The following is a 12,535-nucleotide window of genomic DNA, read 5'->3' as shown; positions in this document are numbered from 1 at the left end:
TCAAATTCGTCGATTCAAGAGATTGGACGGGTTGGGGAGAGTAAAAACCCGAGAGAGAGGAGGAACAAATGAAAGCAGCCTCGGCCAGGGAAACTTGGCCATGATTTTTGAATCCATGCTCGGCGCAAAGATCCATGGCTCCGAGGTCGGCGCTAAGCTCTACGGTTCTGAGCTCGGCTCCACAGATCTTGGCTCCGAGCTCGGCGTCAAGATCTGTGGCTCCGAGGTATCTGCCACGTCAGCGCCACCTCAGTTGCCATGCTATGCGTGGCCATGCACCCCGGCGCCAGTAGTGGCGCCGAGACGTGTTACCTCGGAGCCATGTGTTCTGACGCCCACCCCTAGGGTTCAAAGATCAGTTTACGTCACCCAGAGGGCCAAACGTAATTTTTTTTAAAAAGGGCCAAATTTAAAAAAAAAAATTGGGTGAAATCTCAAGGGTTATCCTTGATCCCCATGATTACTCTAATCCAATCCCCAAGTTTCTAATGTAGTAGGGAGCTGGTAATAATGGCGAAATGGGCAGGGCGCTGCTGCAGTGCTGCTGCCTTCGCCTTGGAGGTTTCCGGTTCCAGCAGCCCAGCAGGTGGAGTGGAGTGGAGTGGGGCTGTGCGGGTGACGCTGCGCGGTGGGGCCGGCGGTGGATCTGGTTCGGCGTCCCCGTTCGAAAACCCCCAGTGCTGTGCTCGCAGCGGCACATGGCGCTTTGGGGGTGCCTCAGCAGTTTTGACTCGAATTTGGGAGTATTTTATCAGAACACCAAGAGGCCTGATGTCGTGACGCTGTTTGAAATCCCAAATCCGTAGCGACCGCGACTCCTGTGTCGCGCCGCGGCCCTGGACAGCACAAGCATAAGGCACTGTCCAGGCCCGGACTGCCGGACACTCACGTTTTCGCCCTGGGCCGTCCCCGTCCCCGTCCCCGTCCGCGTCCGTCTGAGTCCGCATCCGCACCGTGAAAGGTGAAACTTGGCAGGGGAAACCAACGATCAGAATCAGGATGTACACTCTCTTGAGTTGTTGGGGTGAAAAAGAGATGGCCGGGTCCGTTTGGTCCACACTATCGGGCCTCGGCGTGCACTAGCACAGTGCAGTGCGTACGGCGGAGGGCGGGGACCGCCGGGACCCGGGAGTGACAGCTGGTTTGCTAGGCAGCTGCCTACGTACAGGGCTACTCCTCCCTCCCTCCCTTCCTCAGTCATTCCTCAAACAAAATGCAATGGAAAAAGTCTACTTAACTCCTCACCTTTTATACTTGATCTACTTCATCCCCCAACTATAAAACCATTTGTTTTACCCCCTGAACTTTCTAAAACCGTCTATTTTACCCCCTGGGCAGTTTTCAGCTGCGGGTTGCTACAGTAACAGCGGGTCTGCTACAGTATTAATCTAAAGCTAAAAAAAAATGTACTAAAGCATACCGTATTATATATTCACTGTGTAGATCTACTCATGTGGAGTCCAATAAAATTAGATTTTTTATTTTATGATTTTTCTATGATTTTTCAAAAATTCATCAAAAATAAAAAAAAAAAGAAAATTCAAAACACTGGCACGGTAGCAACCCGCTGTTACTGGAGCAGACACTCTGTTACTGTAGCATTTAGGGGGTAAAATAGACGGTTTTAGAAAGTTCAGGTGGTAAAATAGACGGTTTTAGAAAGTTCAGGGGGTAAAACAGACGGTTTCATAGTTAGGGGGTGAAATAGACCAAGTATGAAAGGTGGGGGGTTAAGTAGACTTTTTCCAAAATACAATTGTCGTAAAGAATCCGATAAAATCTAAAAAAAAATACCAAACAAGCATATTATAGGTTAATCACATTAAATATATATATTTCCATTGTAAATTTATTTAGGAACATAAATATGCGCTTTTATAAGTTTAGTAAAATTTAAAATCGATATTGACTTATTTGAAAGGAGGCAATTGCACTCTTTCTATATATACTGGGACGGCTACGGCGAGCCACGGAGGGAGAGGGAGCAGGCGGCTTGCTTTTCAGGACAAACAGAAAGAGGCCCGTGTGCTTCGGCTTTGCTGCGCTGAAAGTTTGTCAACACAACACGACAGCTCGGCCACGGCGCCACGGCGGCCCGCCTTTTGGCCGTATGACGCACGCACCGCATCGTGCGTGAAATGCCAATGCAGCAACAAAACCCAAACAAACAAAGAAGAAGATTCGAGTCCTCGTCGTGCCGTGGGGCGCACCGCGCCGATCGACGAGACAATAGTATATTTCGAGTGGACGTGTGCAGCCAACACGGTTGGAATTACCACTCCAGCAGATGATAATCTCAGGTTACAGTCTTACAGATGATGACTACCGTGCAAGGACTCGTTCTGTCGTTAATCTCTCTTCCTCTCTGATGTTCCACGCCATCACGTCGAGATCGCGCAACAGTCCCCTGTTCTTTCAGCACCTTCGCTCATGTTATAAATCGAGCATATGCTACATCATGTAATAGCATCTCTTTATCATCTCATGATCTCAAACCGAGTCGTCTCCGCCTGACGATGAGGTCACTCCACCAAATTTCAAACCAAACCCTTGTGCAGCATTGCCTGCAACCGAAAGTTTGACAGCTAAGTTTTATGTGCAATCTAGTTCTAGGAGAAGATATCTATGCATGAGAAAATATCTGACCATGGAAGCAACAGCTTTTCAGTTCTACGAATGTACGCTGATGCTTCCATAATCCCAGGACCTCAGTGTTTTTTTTTTGGGGGGGGTGGGGTGAGGTGATGCAATGTTTGCTGTGAGGACGAGGCTATGATTCACAGTTGGAGAATCACGCCGGATTCTGTTGCAAATTCAATTCCTCAAGCTAGAGTGTCAGACTCAACTGTCGAGGTGCTCTTCACATGCACATTCAAAACATGTACTGAACGGCTGGACCAACTGGTGAGTTGTGTAGTTTATTTTTAAATGCATATACTCTGTTAGTCGCTGAATTCTCACTCTTGGTAGTAGGAGAATTCTTACTCTCATCGAGAGAGGATGACACTAGGAGTTAGGGCAATTTTCTTGTCTATTTCTCACACAAACTCACACAAATGCCATGCCAACCTGAAGGGTTGGGGTTACATATTTATAGGCTGCTAGCCAGCCAAGCATATGCCAAGATGCTAGTCTAAGATGCTAATATGATGTCCTAGCTAAGATATTGTCCTCTAGTCTAAGATACCGTCCTCTAAGATGTTGTCCTCTAGTCTAAGATGTTGTCTTAAAAACAGAAAAAACAACCACAAGGACCATGTGAGCAGCACAGCCCCACAAAGACCAGCCACACATGAGACTTATCCATCATTCTCCCTCTAAGTCTTGTGCGTCGTCTTGTGGGAGAGTTGAACCATCCCGGTCCTGGAGCAGAGCTCAAGGAACTTGATCCTCCCAAGAGGCTTGGTGAGCAGGTCCGCAAGCTGATCCTTGGCGTTGATGTAGCTCGCCTTGATTCTCCCTTCCTCCAAACAGCCTCGGATGAAGTGGTACCTCACCCGGATGTGCTTGCTGCGTTCGTGGAACACGGGGTTCTTTACCAGGGCCATAGCGGACTTGCTGTCCACCATGAGCTCCACCGCTCTAGTGTCTCTGCCGAGGAGATCACCAAGCAGTCGAGCGAGCCAGAGCGCCTGAGTCGAAGCGGTGGAGGCCGCTATGTACTCGGCCTCGCAGCTGGACAGGGCCACCACCTGCTGCTTGACCGACTGCCAGCTAACGAGGCACTTGCCGAGGAAGAAGAGGATCCCACTCGTGCTCTTGCTGGTGTCGATGTCGCCGGCGTGGTCGCTGTCGCTGTACCCGACGAAATGTGCCGCCCCAGAGCACCTCGGGTAGTAGAGACCGTGGTCGAGAGTCCCCGCAACGTAGCGGATGATCCTCTTCACAGCCTGCTGGTGCTCCATCGTCGGTCGCTGCATGAACCGACTAACGTAGCCGACGGAGAATGCCAAGTTCGGCCATGTGTGGGCGAGGTAGCGAAGGCTCCCCACAAGACGCCGGTACTGCGTAGCGTCCACCTCCTCCATCGTGCTGTCGCGGCTCAGCTTCAGCCTCTCCTCCATCGGAGTGAGAGTTGGGTTACAGTCGGTGAGTCCAGCTAGCTCAACGACGCGCTTGGCGTAGGCGGTCTGTCGAAACGTGATCCCAGAGTCATCCTGGTGCACCTCGATTCCCAGGTAGAAGGAGAGGCCCCAGGTCACTCATCTGGAAGGTGACCTTCATCTCTTCCTTGAATACTGCCACCTCCGCATCCTTAGTGCCGGTGATCACCAAGTCGTCGACGTAGACACCCACCCGTAGGGCATTACCTCCATTGCCCCGTCGGTAGATGGCCGCCTCGTGTGGGCTTTGCTCGAAGCCCATCCCCTTTAGCGTCGAATCCAGCTTGGCATTCCACGCCCTCGGTGCCTGCCGCAAGCCATAGAGGGCCTTGCGCAGGCGGAGCACCTTGCCGGGATCACAAATCCCGGCGGCTGGTGCACGTAGACCTTCTCCTTCAAGTCACCGTTAAGGAACGCCGACTTGACGTCCATGTGATGAACACGCCAGCCCTCCTGGGCAGCTAGCGCAAGGAGAAGTCGCACGGACTCCATCCGTGCCACGGGAGCAAAGGCGTCGTCGAAGTCGACCCCCTCCTGCTGCACGAAACCTCGTGCCACCAAGCGAGCCTTGTGCTTGACGATGGCACCGGCTTCATCCCTCTTCAGCTTGTACACCCACTTAAGGGTGATCGCGCGATGACCACGAGGAAGGTCAGCAAGCTCCCAGGTGCGGTTCTTCTCAACCGCATACATCTCCAACTGCATCGCGGCGCGCCATGCCACATGTCTCTCGGCCTTTGCAAACGACCGAGGCTCGCCGTCGTCACACGTAAGGTGCAACTGCGTCTCCAGGTCGTGAGGCACCGGTCCTGGCACCGGCTGGTCGCCGAGAAGGTTCTCCATCGTACGGTACCGCAACGGCTCGCCATCGTGGTACGCGTCGACGCGCTCCTCGTCGTGAGAGAGCGGAGTAGCGAGCTCAACCGGGCCGTGCTCGACACGAGCTGGTGGTGGAGTAGACGTGCCCGGAGTGGTGCCTGTCGGTGCTGGAGTGCGTGGCGTTGCTGGCTGTGGTGGAGCCAGCGAAGAACTCATCGCAGTCGAGGTCTTGGCGGGAGAGCGTGGTGCTATCGGAGTAGCAGGCGCCGGGGTCGGTGGAGGCTCGGGGACTGGGGTAGACGCGCTCGCCGAAGAAGAGCCGCCTACTCCCCCATCTCCCTCGAAGTGGACGTACTCGACAGAGAAGTCGTCGTACGTCGGAGCCGAGCCGTCGTCCACCGCCTTGTCCCACGCGCATCCTCGCCCTTCGTCGAACACAATGTCGCGCGCCGTGCGCACACGTTGTCTTCGGGTCGAGGATGCGGTAGGCCTTCGAGCCCTCCGCGTAGCCGATGAACACTCCCGGAGTGCTCCTGTCGTCGAGCTTGCTGATGTGGCCAAGCTCCTTGGCGAACGCGAGGCAGTCGAAGACCCGCAAGTGGGAGACCGCCGGCTTGCGCCCATGCCAAGCCTCGTACGGCGTCCTACCGTCGAGCGCCTTGGTAGGCGAGCGGTTGAGGATGTAGACGGCCGTCACCACCGCCTCTCCCCAGAAGACAGCCGGCATCCCCCTCTACTTGAGGAGGGCCCGAGCCATCCCCACAACCGTCTGGTTGCGCCGCTCGACGACGCCGTTCTGTTGCGGGCTGTACGGCGCGGAGTAGTGGCGCTGAATGCCCTCGTCAGCGCAGTACGATGCGAATTCAGCCGCCGTGAATTCGCCGCCGTTGTCGGTGCGCAGCACGCGCAGCTTGCGACCGCACTCCGCCTCCGCAGCAGCCTGCGCGCGCCTGATGGCGTCCGCAGCCTCTCCCTTGCTGCCGAGGACCATCACCCACATGTAGCGGGAGAGGTCGTCGACGAGCAGCAGGAAGTAACGTCGTCCTCCCGGTGTGGTCGGTGTCACCGGGACACACAAGTCCCCGTGCACAAGCTCGAGCTTCTCCTTGGCTCGAAAGCTAGCCCGCTGTGGAAAGAGGAGTCGCCTCTGCTTCGTCAACACGCAGACGTCGTAGAGCTGCTCCACAAGGTCGAGGCACGGCAGGCCTCGCACCATCTCCGTGGCACTGAGCCGCTTCAGGGCCTCAAAGTGAAGGTGCCCGAAACGCTCGTGCCACTGCCACGCCTCGTCGTCCCGACGAGCAGCGAGACAGAGGGGTTGTGCCACCTGCACGTTAAGGACGTAGAGTCGATTTGCGCTTCTGGATACCTTGGCAAGAAGGCGACGACGACAATCCCAAATCCTCATGACTACGTCCTCAACCACCACGCGTGAACCGTTCTCATCCAGCTATCTCAAGCTGATGATGAAGTTCTTCAACGCGGGGATGTAGTAGACTCCGGTGAGCAGCCTGTGCTCACCAGACACGGTGGTGAAGATGACGGAGCCGACGCCCTTGATCTCCACGCCGGAGGCATCCCCAAACTTGACGAAGCCTCGGACGCTAGAGTCAAGCTCGGTGAAGAACTCCCGTCGACCGGTCATGTGATGGGTGGCGCCGGTGTCGAGGCACCACCCGTCAGTCTTGTCGTTGCCGGAGCTGTCGCCGAGGAGGGCGTGTGCTTTTGGCTTGTCGAGGTGGAGGAGAGCCACTGCGACCGGTGCCGCTGGAGGTAGCTCAATGCTTGCATGTGTCATAAACAGAGCCGGCTCCTCCTCCTCCGCCTGTGCGACGTGGGCCTGGCCGCGTCGTGGCTGTCGGCAGTCCTTGGCCCAATGGCCGAGCTGGCCGCAGTTGCGGCAGGCGTCGTCCCGTGCCGGCTTGTGCCTGCCGGCGGCGCCGACCTGGGCGCCTCTGCGGGCATCACCCTCGGCACGCCCTCGCGCCCTGGCCTGGGCGTCTCTACGCGCCTTACGTGGCTTGCCACGCTTGCGGCCGCCTGTCGCGGAAGAAGGCTCCCCCTTCTTCCGGTCACCTTGGCTGGCAAGCCACTACTCCCGAGTGAGAAGGAGCTTCCCGCCAGTGGTGATGGGCCCCGAGAGAGACTGTGGCTCATCGCTGTCGACGACCTTGAGGCGACCTATCGCCTCCTTGATCGACATCATGGAGAGATCCAGCAAGGACTCGATCGAGCGAGCCATCTGCTTGTACTTCTCGGGGACGCAGCGAAAAAGCTTTTCAACAGCTCTCTCCTCGCCGTAGGTGTCATCGCCAAACTGCACCATCTTCTACAACAGAGTGTTGAGACAGAAAGCAAAGTCATCAACGTCCTCACCTGGCTTGAAGGCCAGGTTCTCCCACTCCTTGCGAAGTGCCTGCAGTGTGGACTTGCGGGCGCGGTCGCTGCCAATGCGTGCCGCAGCGATGGCATCCCAAGCCTTCTTAGTAGTTCGCTTGTTGGTAAGCGAGAACTGCATCTCGGGCGGGACTGCAGCGATGAGGGCATCCAGTGCCCGTCGATCTAGGTCGTAGTCAACGTCGCCGTATCGGACTGCCTCCCACATGTGCCGCACCTGGAGCTTTACCCTCATCACCGCAGCCCACGCGACGTAGTTGGTCTTGGTGAGGGTAGGCCACCCACCGCCGGGACCGACGTCCCTGACAACAGCCTGGAGCCCGTGGTAACCATGGTACTGATCCGGGGAGAGAGAGCCACGCTGCCTGTGAAGGCCGCGCTCTCCATCGACCCGTCGGTACCGATCCGGGGAGAGAGAGCCACGCTGCCTGTGAAGGCCGCGCTCTCCATCGACTCGTCCGCCACCGTTGCCCTGCGCGCCTCCTCTAGGAGCGCCGCCGCTGTGCGCGCCTCCTCCAGGAGCGCCATCGACGCGTCCGCGCCTGTCTGGGCTGCCGCCGCGCTCGTGGGCGTGCGCGGCTGCCCCAGGAGCGCCACCGCCGTGCGCGCCTCCTCCAGGAGCGCCGCCAGCGCGTCCGCGCCTATCTGGGCTGCTGCCACGCTCGTGGACGTGCGCGGCTGCCCACTGCGCCGCCCGCGCTCACGCTGCTTCCCTCTCTAGCAGCTCGAGGTCCGCGTCGGCGGTGTCGTCAGCGGAAATGGAGCTGCCGATGCTGCCGCGCAGAGCCTCAACCTCCGCCGCCGCCGCACGCGCTGCATTCGCCGCCTCCGCTCTGGCTGCTGCTAGCTCCGCCGCTGCCAGCCTCGATGCCCTTGCCGCCGCCGCAGCGGTCTCTGCCGCCGCTCGCTCGCGTTCCTCTGCCGCGGCAAGTTCGGCCTCCTACCGACGCCGCATGCTCGAGGCGACCGAGCGCTGAGACTGCCCTGCGGACATGACGCGCTACCGGGAGGCTGCTGCGTGGGGAGAGGGCTGCTTCAGACGAGTGAACAGGAGCGCCCGAAGGAGCTGGTGCTGCCAACAGTTGGGGCTGTTGTGGGGCTGGGAGAGAAGATGAGCAAGAGATGCTCAGGCTACAGGATAATACGGCTCTAATACCAGTTGTTAGTCGCTGAATTCTCACTCTTGGTAGTAGGAGAATTCTTACTCTCATCGAGAGAGGATGACACTAAGAGTTGGGGCAATTTTCTTGTCTATTTCTCACACAAGCTCACACAAATGCCATGTCAACCTGAGGGGTTGGGGTTACATATTTATAAGCTGCTAGCCAGCCAAGCATATGCCAAGATGCTAGTCTAAGATGCTAGTCTAAGATGCTAATATGTTGTCCTCTAGTCTAAGATGCTGTCCTCTAGTCTAAGATGATGTCCTAAAAACAGAAAAACAGCCACAAGGACCATGTGAGCAGCACAGCCCCACAAAGACCAGCCACACATGAGACTTATCCATCGTACTCGCAGTCAAAACTCAAAAGGCAATCAGAGTATGATAAATGGGGCCCCTTCTAACATCTAGGGTACCAGTTACAGAACTACAAGTGCAATTTTCAGGGCATGGTAGATAGTACTATATGTAACAGGGACCTCTATGGTACCAATTCAGCATTCAAAGCTTGCATTAACATAGTACAGTACAGATTTCATGCTTGCATGCAACTTACTGTTTCAGAAGTTTCCCAAAGGTAGGAGGTTAGATGGATGCACAACGAAATTCTGTATCTATTGATAAAGGGGGGATAGATGATATCAGTTAAAAAAAAAGAAAGCACAACAAGTGATGCCATGCTCCTAATCCATCGGTTACTGGGAAAGTACTGAATCATGTAGTAACATTTATGCATATGGTGAGTTAATGCCATTTCATGTTTTCATCAAGGCTATCTTCCACATTCACATGCATATAGCATGAATATTCAATAAGGTTGTATAAACACTGAAACAGGGTCACTACCTCATAGCTCGCACCATGTCTACCGCTTCCTCTTCGAACCAACCTTTGCTGGGATCTGTAGAGCGTCGTAATGGCCAAAACCATGATACAAGACTTGGATTGGGTCTTCTTTACCATACTGCTGGCCATATTCTGCAATTGCTATCAGACCACAGGCATCCTCATCGCACATGTAAACCGTTATTGGCATCCTGTGAACAAAGTTATGATGCTCTTACAGTTCTAATTATTTACTATTCTAATCTGTAACAAGAGAGAGATCACACATAACTTGACTCATAAAAGCAAGGCAACAACCCTTTTTTGTTAATCAACTCAACAAATTACTATTTATTATGGTCAAGTGGCACAAGTCTACTTAAATCTATTTTAAACAAAATTTCAATTGGTACTGGGTGTTTGAAAACATTTTACATGAGGATAGTGAAAATAAATGCATAGGTCATTGCATAAGATGGCAATATCAGAGAAAAATGGGGGGCCAGTAGTACTTTTCTCTGTAAAATCAAGTACAACGCAGGCTCCAAATTTTCGCTCTGCCTCTGACACTATTCAGCTTATGAATACACTGCACTGATATAAATTTTAGCTAAGAAGTGGTAAGCTTAAATGCTAGTGATTGCTGGCAGCCAAATTTGAAATGCATGTAAATGAAAAAACACGTACAGTTACTTACTGAAGAACATGGGACGCCATGAACAACTCTGGCTCGCCTCCCCACACATGTGGCTCCCTGATATGGGATACATATGTATCAAAATCCCCCTCGACAAACCTGCAAATTGGTGACACAACGAATACAACGATTCACAAGCAGCAAACACTTATGGGTCAATTTCATTCTAGACCAGAAGAACAAAGAAAGTGTATCAACTAACCATTCAGTCTCTTCCCGCCTCCTGACAAATTCATCAGCAACCTATTCAATAGGAAAATTATACATGAGCATAGGGAATGGCAGTAACAACCAATAATCATATTAGCACTTCTCTCTTTTTTACTTTAGGCATCCAAGAATTTAAGAATGGTAGGTGACTAAAAGTGTCAGTATTGGCAACAAGCATCCCAGCCCTACCATTGCTCTCAATTCATCAGCTAGTTTTCTCTGAAGATCTTCATTAGGTATGGGTCTCCCTGATCTAATGCATGCACCATGTACCACAGAGCGGAATAAACATCTTCCATCTCCAGGAATACCTGGGGATCCATGTAAATCAGTCACAAGTAATGAGATCAACGCCCATTTTTCTGTTGTAACTACGAATTATTAAAAGTGAAACATGATTCGTGAAGTTTTAAAACCAAACGAAGTGAGCACTTCTCACCAGTGACAGAATAATCTGTGTAGACTTTCTTCCCATGAGTTGAACTGGTAGATGACGATGAAGTTTCAGCATTGTCTTTGATTCTAATGACAGGAACCTCAGCGCTTGCTAGTCCAGTAACCGAAAAACCAAAGCAGAATCCACCGGCTGCACCTCCTATCTTGTGATGCATGTTTTTCCAGTTCCAGCCTATCCTTGATTTTTCGTGCGAAGGAATGTCAAGCTTTACGCTTAGGCTACCCTCTCTGGTTGACAGTCCACAACGGAACTGCTGGCCCATTAAGCTGACAAAGTACTTTATACTTCGTGGCTGAGAAGACTTTACATTCTTGCTAAGAGAAAAATCAACTAAACCCGACTTCGGATTGTACAGGCTTGACTGCGAGTGCGGGCACTTCCATGAGGCCATACTCTGCGTGAATCCTCCTCGGAACTGGCTAGGATGAGAATGTGTGCTTGATCGCCGCAAACAGAGTGCAGGTGAGTAGAGCCGCATTGAGTAAAATTAGTATAAGCTGCATAGTAATGGAGAAGTGGCATGTCAGGAATAGCACAGCACAATATGGATGCATTAGCCTCGAAATAGAGACATTCTCCAAAATCAAATACCTAGTCCATCTCACCACAAACAGTTGAAGCAGCAAAACACACGCGGACCGTTGGCAACAGCAATATATATAGCGTCTTGAACTGTGGAATTATCCGCAAGACCGCAGGATATCAGTGTTACCAAGATGATGACAACTACGAGGTTGCGGACTACATGACTCGCTAGAGAATTGTTACTCATTACCTTCTTATATGGCGGTTGCCTACTAAACAACGCAACACCTATATATTTTATTCTTTACTTGCCCTCAGTCTGGGGTAGTTAACTGATGCAATCTTGAGAAAACATGGGGGGCAAGGGAAGCTACAGATTGCCGAAAGAGGCGTCAGCATCCAGTCATTCAGATAACATCACATTCTCGGGTAAACCCTTTATACAGGGGGACGCGCACCGGCTGAATGCGATTCGGCGGCATCGAATCCATCACTTCGTCAGTCGTCACAAACGCGACAAGCTAATGAACGAGAGTAGAATTGCTACTAACGAACAGTGCGCAAAACCGCCGCTATCATAACAGGGAGAGCCCAAAATGAGCAATACCTGCGAATTGGACGAACCCGGGGAAGAGAGACTCCAAACGCCGCAGAAGGCGCAGAAGGGGGGACGGAAACGCCCGCGCTGCAAGATTAGATAAAAGAATCCTCCGCCTTCCTTGTGTGGTGGGGACTGGGGAAGAGTGGCAGCCAGGTGAAAGGAGGAGCGTTTGGGGAATTGGGGCGAGGCAAGCGGGATTTTGCTTGGAGCCAGGGCAATGGCGACAGGGTGCGGTGTGGTGGTAACGAGATTGCGGGATTTTGCTTGGAGCCAGGGCAATGGCGTGGGAGGGAAGGGAAGATCGGGGAAGGTTTCTGCTTCGGCTCGGTGGCAGGAAGCGGACAAGCGGGGCTAAGTTCTGGAGGATTCGCCAACCTACTACCCAGAGAGTACGAACGGACAAGCGGGGCCGCGCCACAGTACGATCTACATGGGCCGAGCCCATGTGAGCCTTGCTGGGCTCTCCTGGGCTCCTGGCCCTTTACGTTCGTACAAATTTCTTGTGCTGATGCTTAGGGGGGTTGGGCCTAATGTTGCCAATGTTGTTTTTATAGAAAGCAAAAATGAGTCCTTTGACTTGAGTTACTTGAGTAAGTGCTTGTTTGGTAGAGCTCTACTCCCTAATTCTTTAATTCTAGTACCCTAATTATCTGGTGCAGTGATTCTAATTAATTTTGATGGGATGCAAGATGGAGAACATGCAAGAATTGAGTCTGGAGTGATTCTAGTGTTGATTTAA

At 53.0% G+C, this 12,535-nt stretch overlaps 1 protein-coding gene across 2 annotated transcripts; it reads right to left on the bottom strand.

Annotated features, from left to right (window-relative positions):
- Window positions 1–1,933: 1,933 nt before the first annotated feature.
- Window positions 1,934–12,123, bottom strand: LOC136476861 (OVARIAN TUMOR DOMAIN-containing deubiquitinating enzyme 4-like). Of its 2 annotated transcripts, XR_010763760.1 has the most exons (8): window positions 11,803–12,123; window positions 10,653–11,167; window positions 10,403–10,524; window positions 10,206–10,246; window positions 10,004–10,102; window positions 9,328–9,518; window positions 9,038–9,095; window positions 1,934–2,564 (listed from the first exon to the last, which is right to left on the bottom strand). XR_010763760.1 is itself a non-coding variant. In XM_066474833.1 (7 exons), the coding sequence occupies exons 2-6, from the start codon at window positions 11,146–11,148 to the stop codon at window positions 9,347–9,349; spliced, it is 930 nt and encodes a 309-aa protein (XP_066330930.1). In that variant the 5' UTR covers window positions 11,149–11,167; window positions 11,803–12,123; the 3' UTR covers window positions 2,178–2,564; window positions 9,328–9,346. The 2 variants fall into 2 exon arrangements, 1 of the variants encoding a protein (XP_066330930.1); XM_066474833.1 differs by lacking the exon at window positions 9,038–9,095 and having other exon boundaries at window positions 2,178–2,564.
- Window positions 12,124–12,535: the final 412 nt, after the last annotated feature.

Source organism: Miscanthus floridulus, chromosome 8 (assembly GCF_019320115.1).
Source record: "Miscanthus floridulus cultivar M001 chromosome 8, ASM1932011v1, whole genome shotgun sequence".
NCBI lineage: Eukaryota > Viridiplantae > Streptophyta > Magnoliopsida > Poales > Poaceae > Miscanthus > Miscanthus floridulus.
The sequence above is the reverse complement of the archived record's forward strand: the minus strand, read 5'-3'. Positions and strand labels throughout refer to the sequence as shown.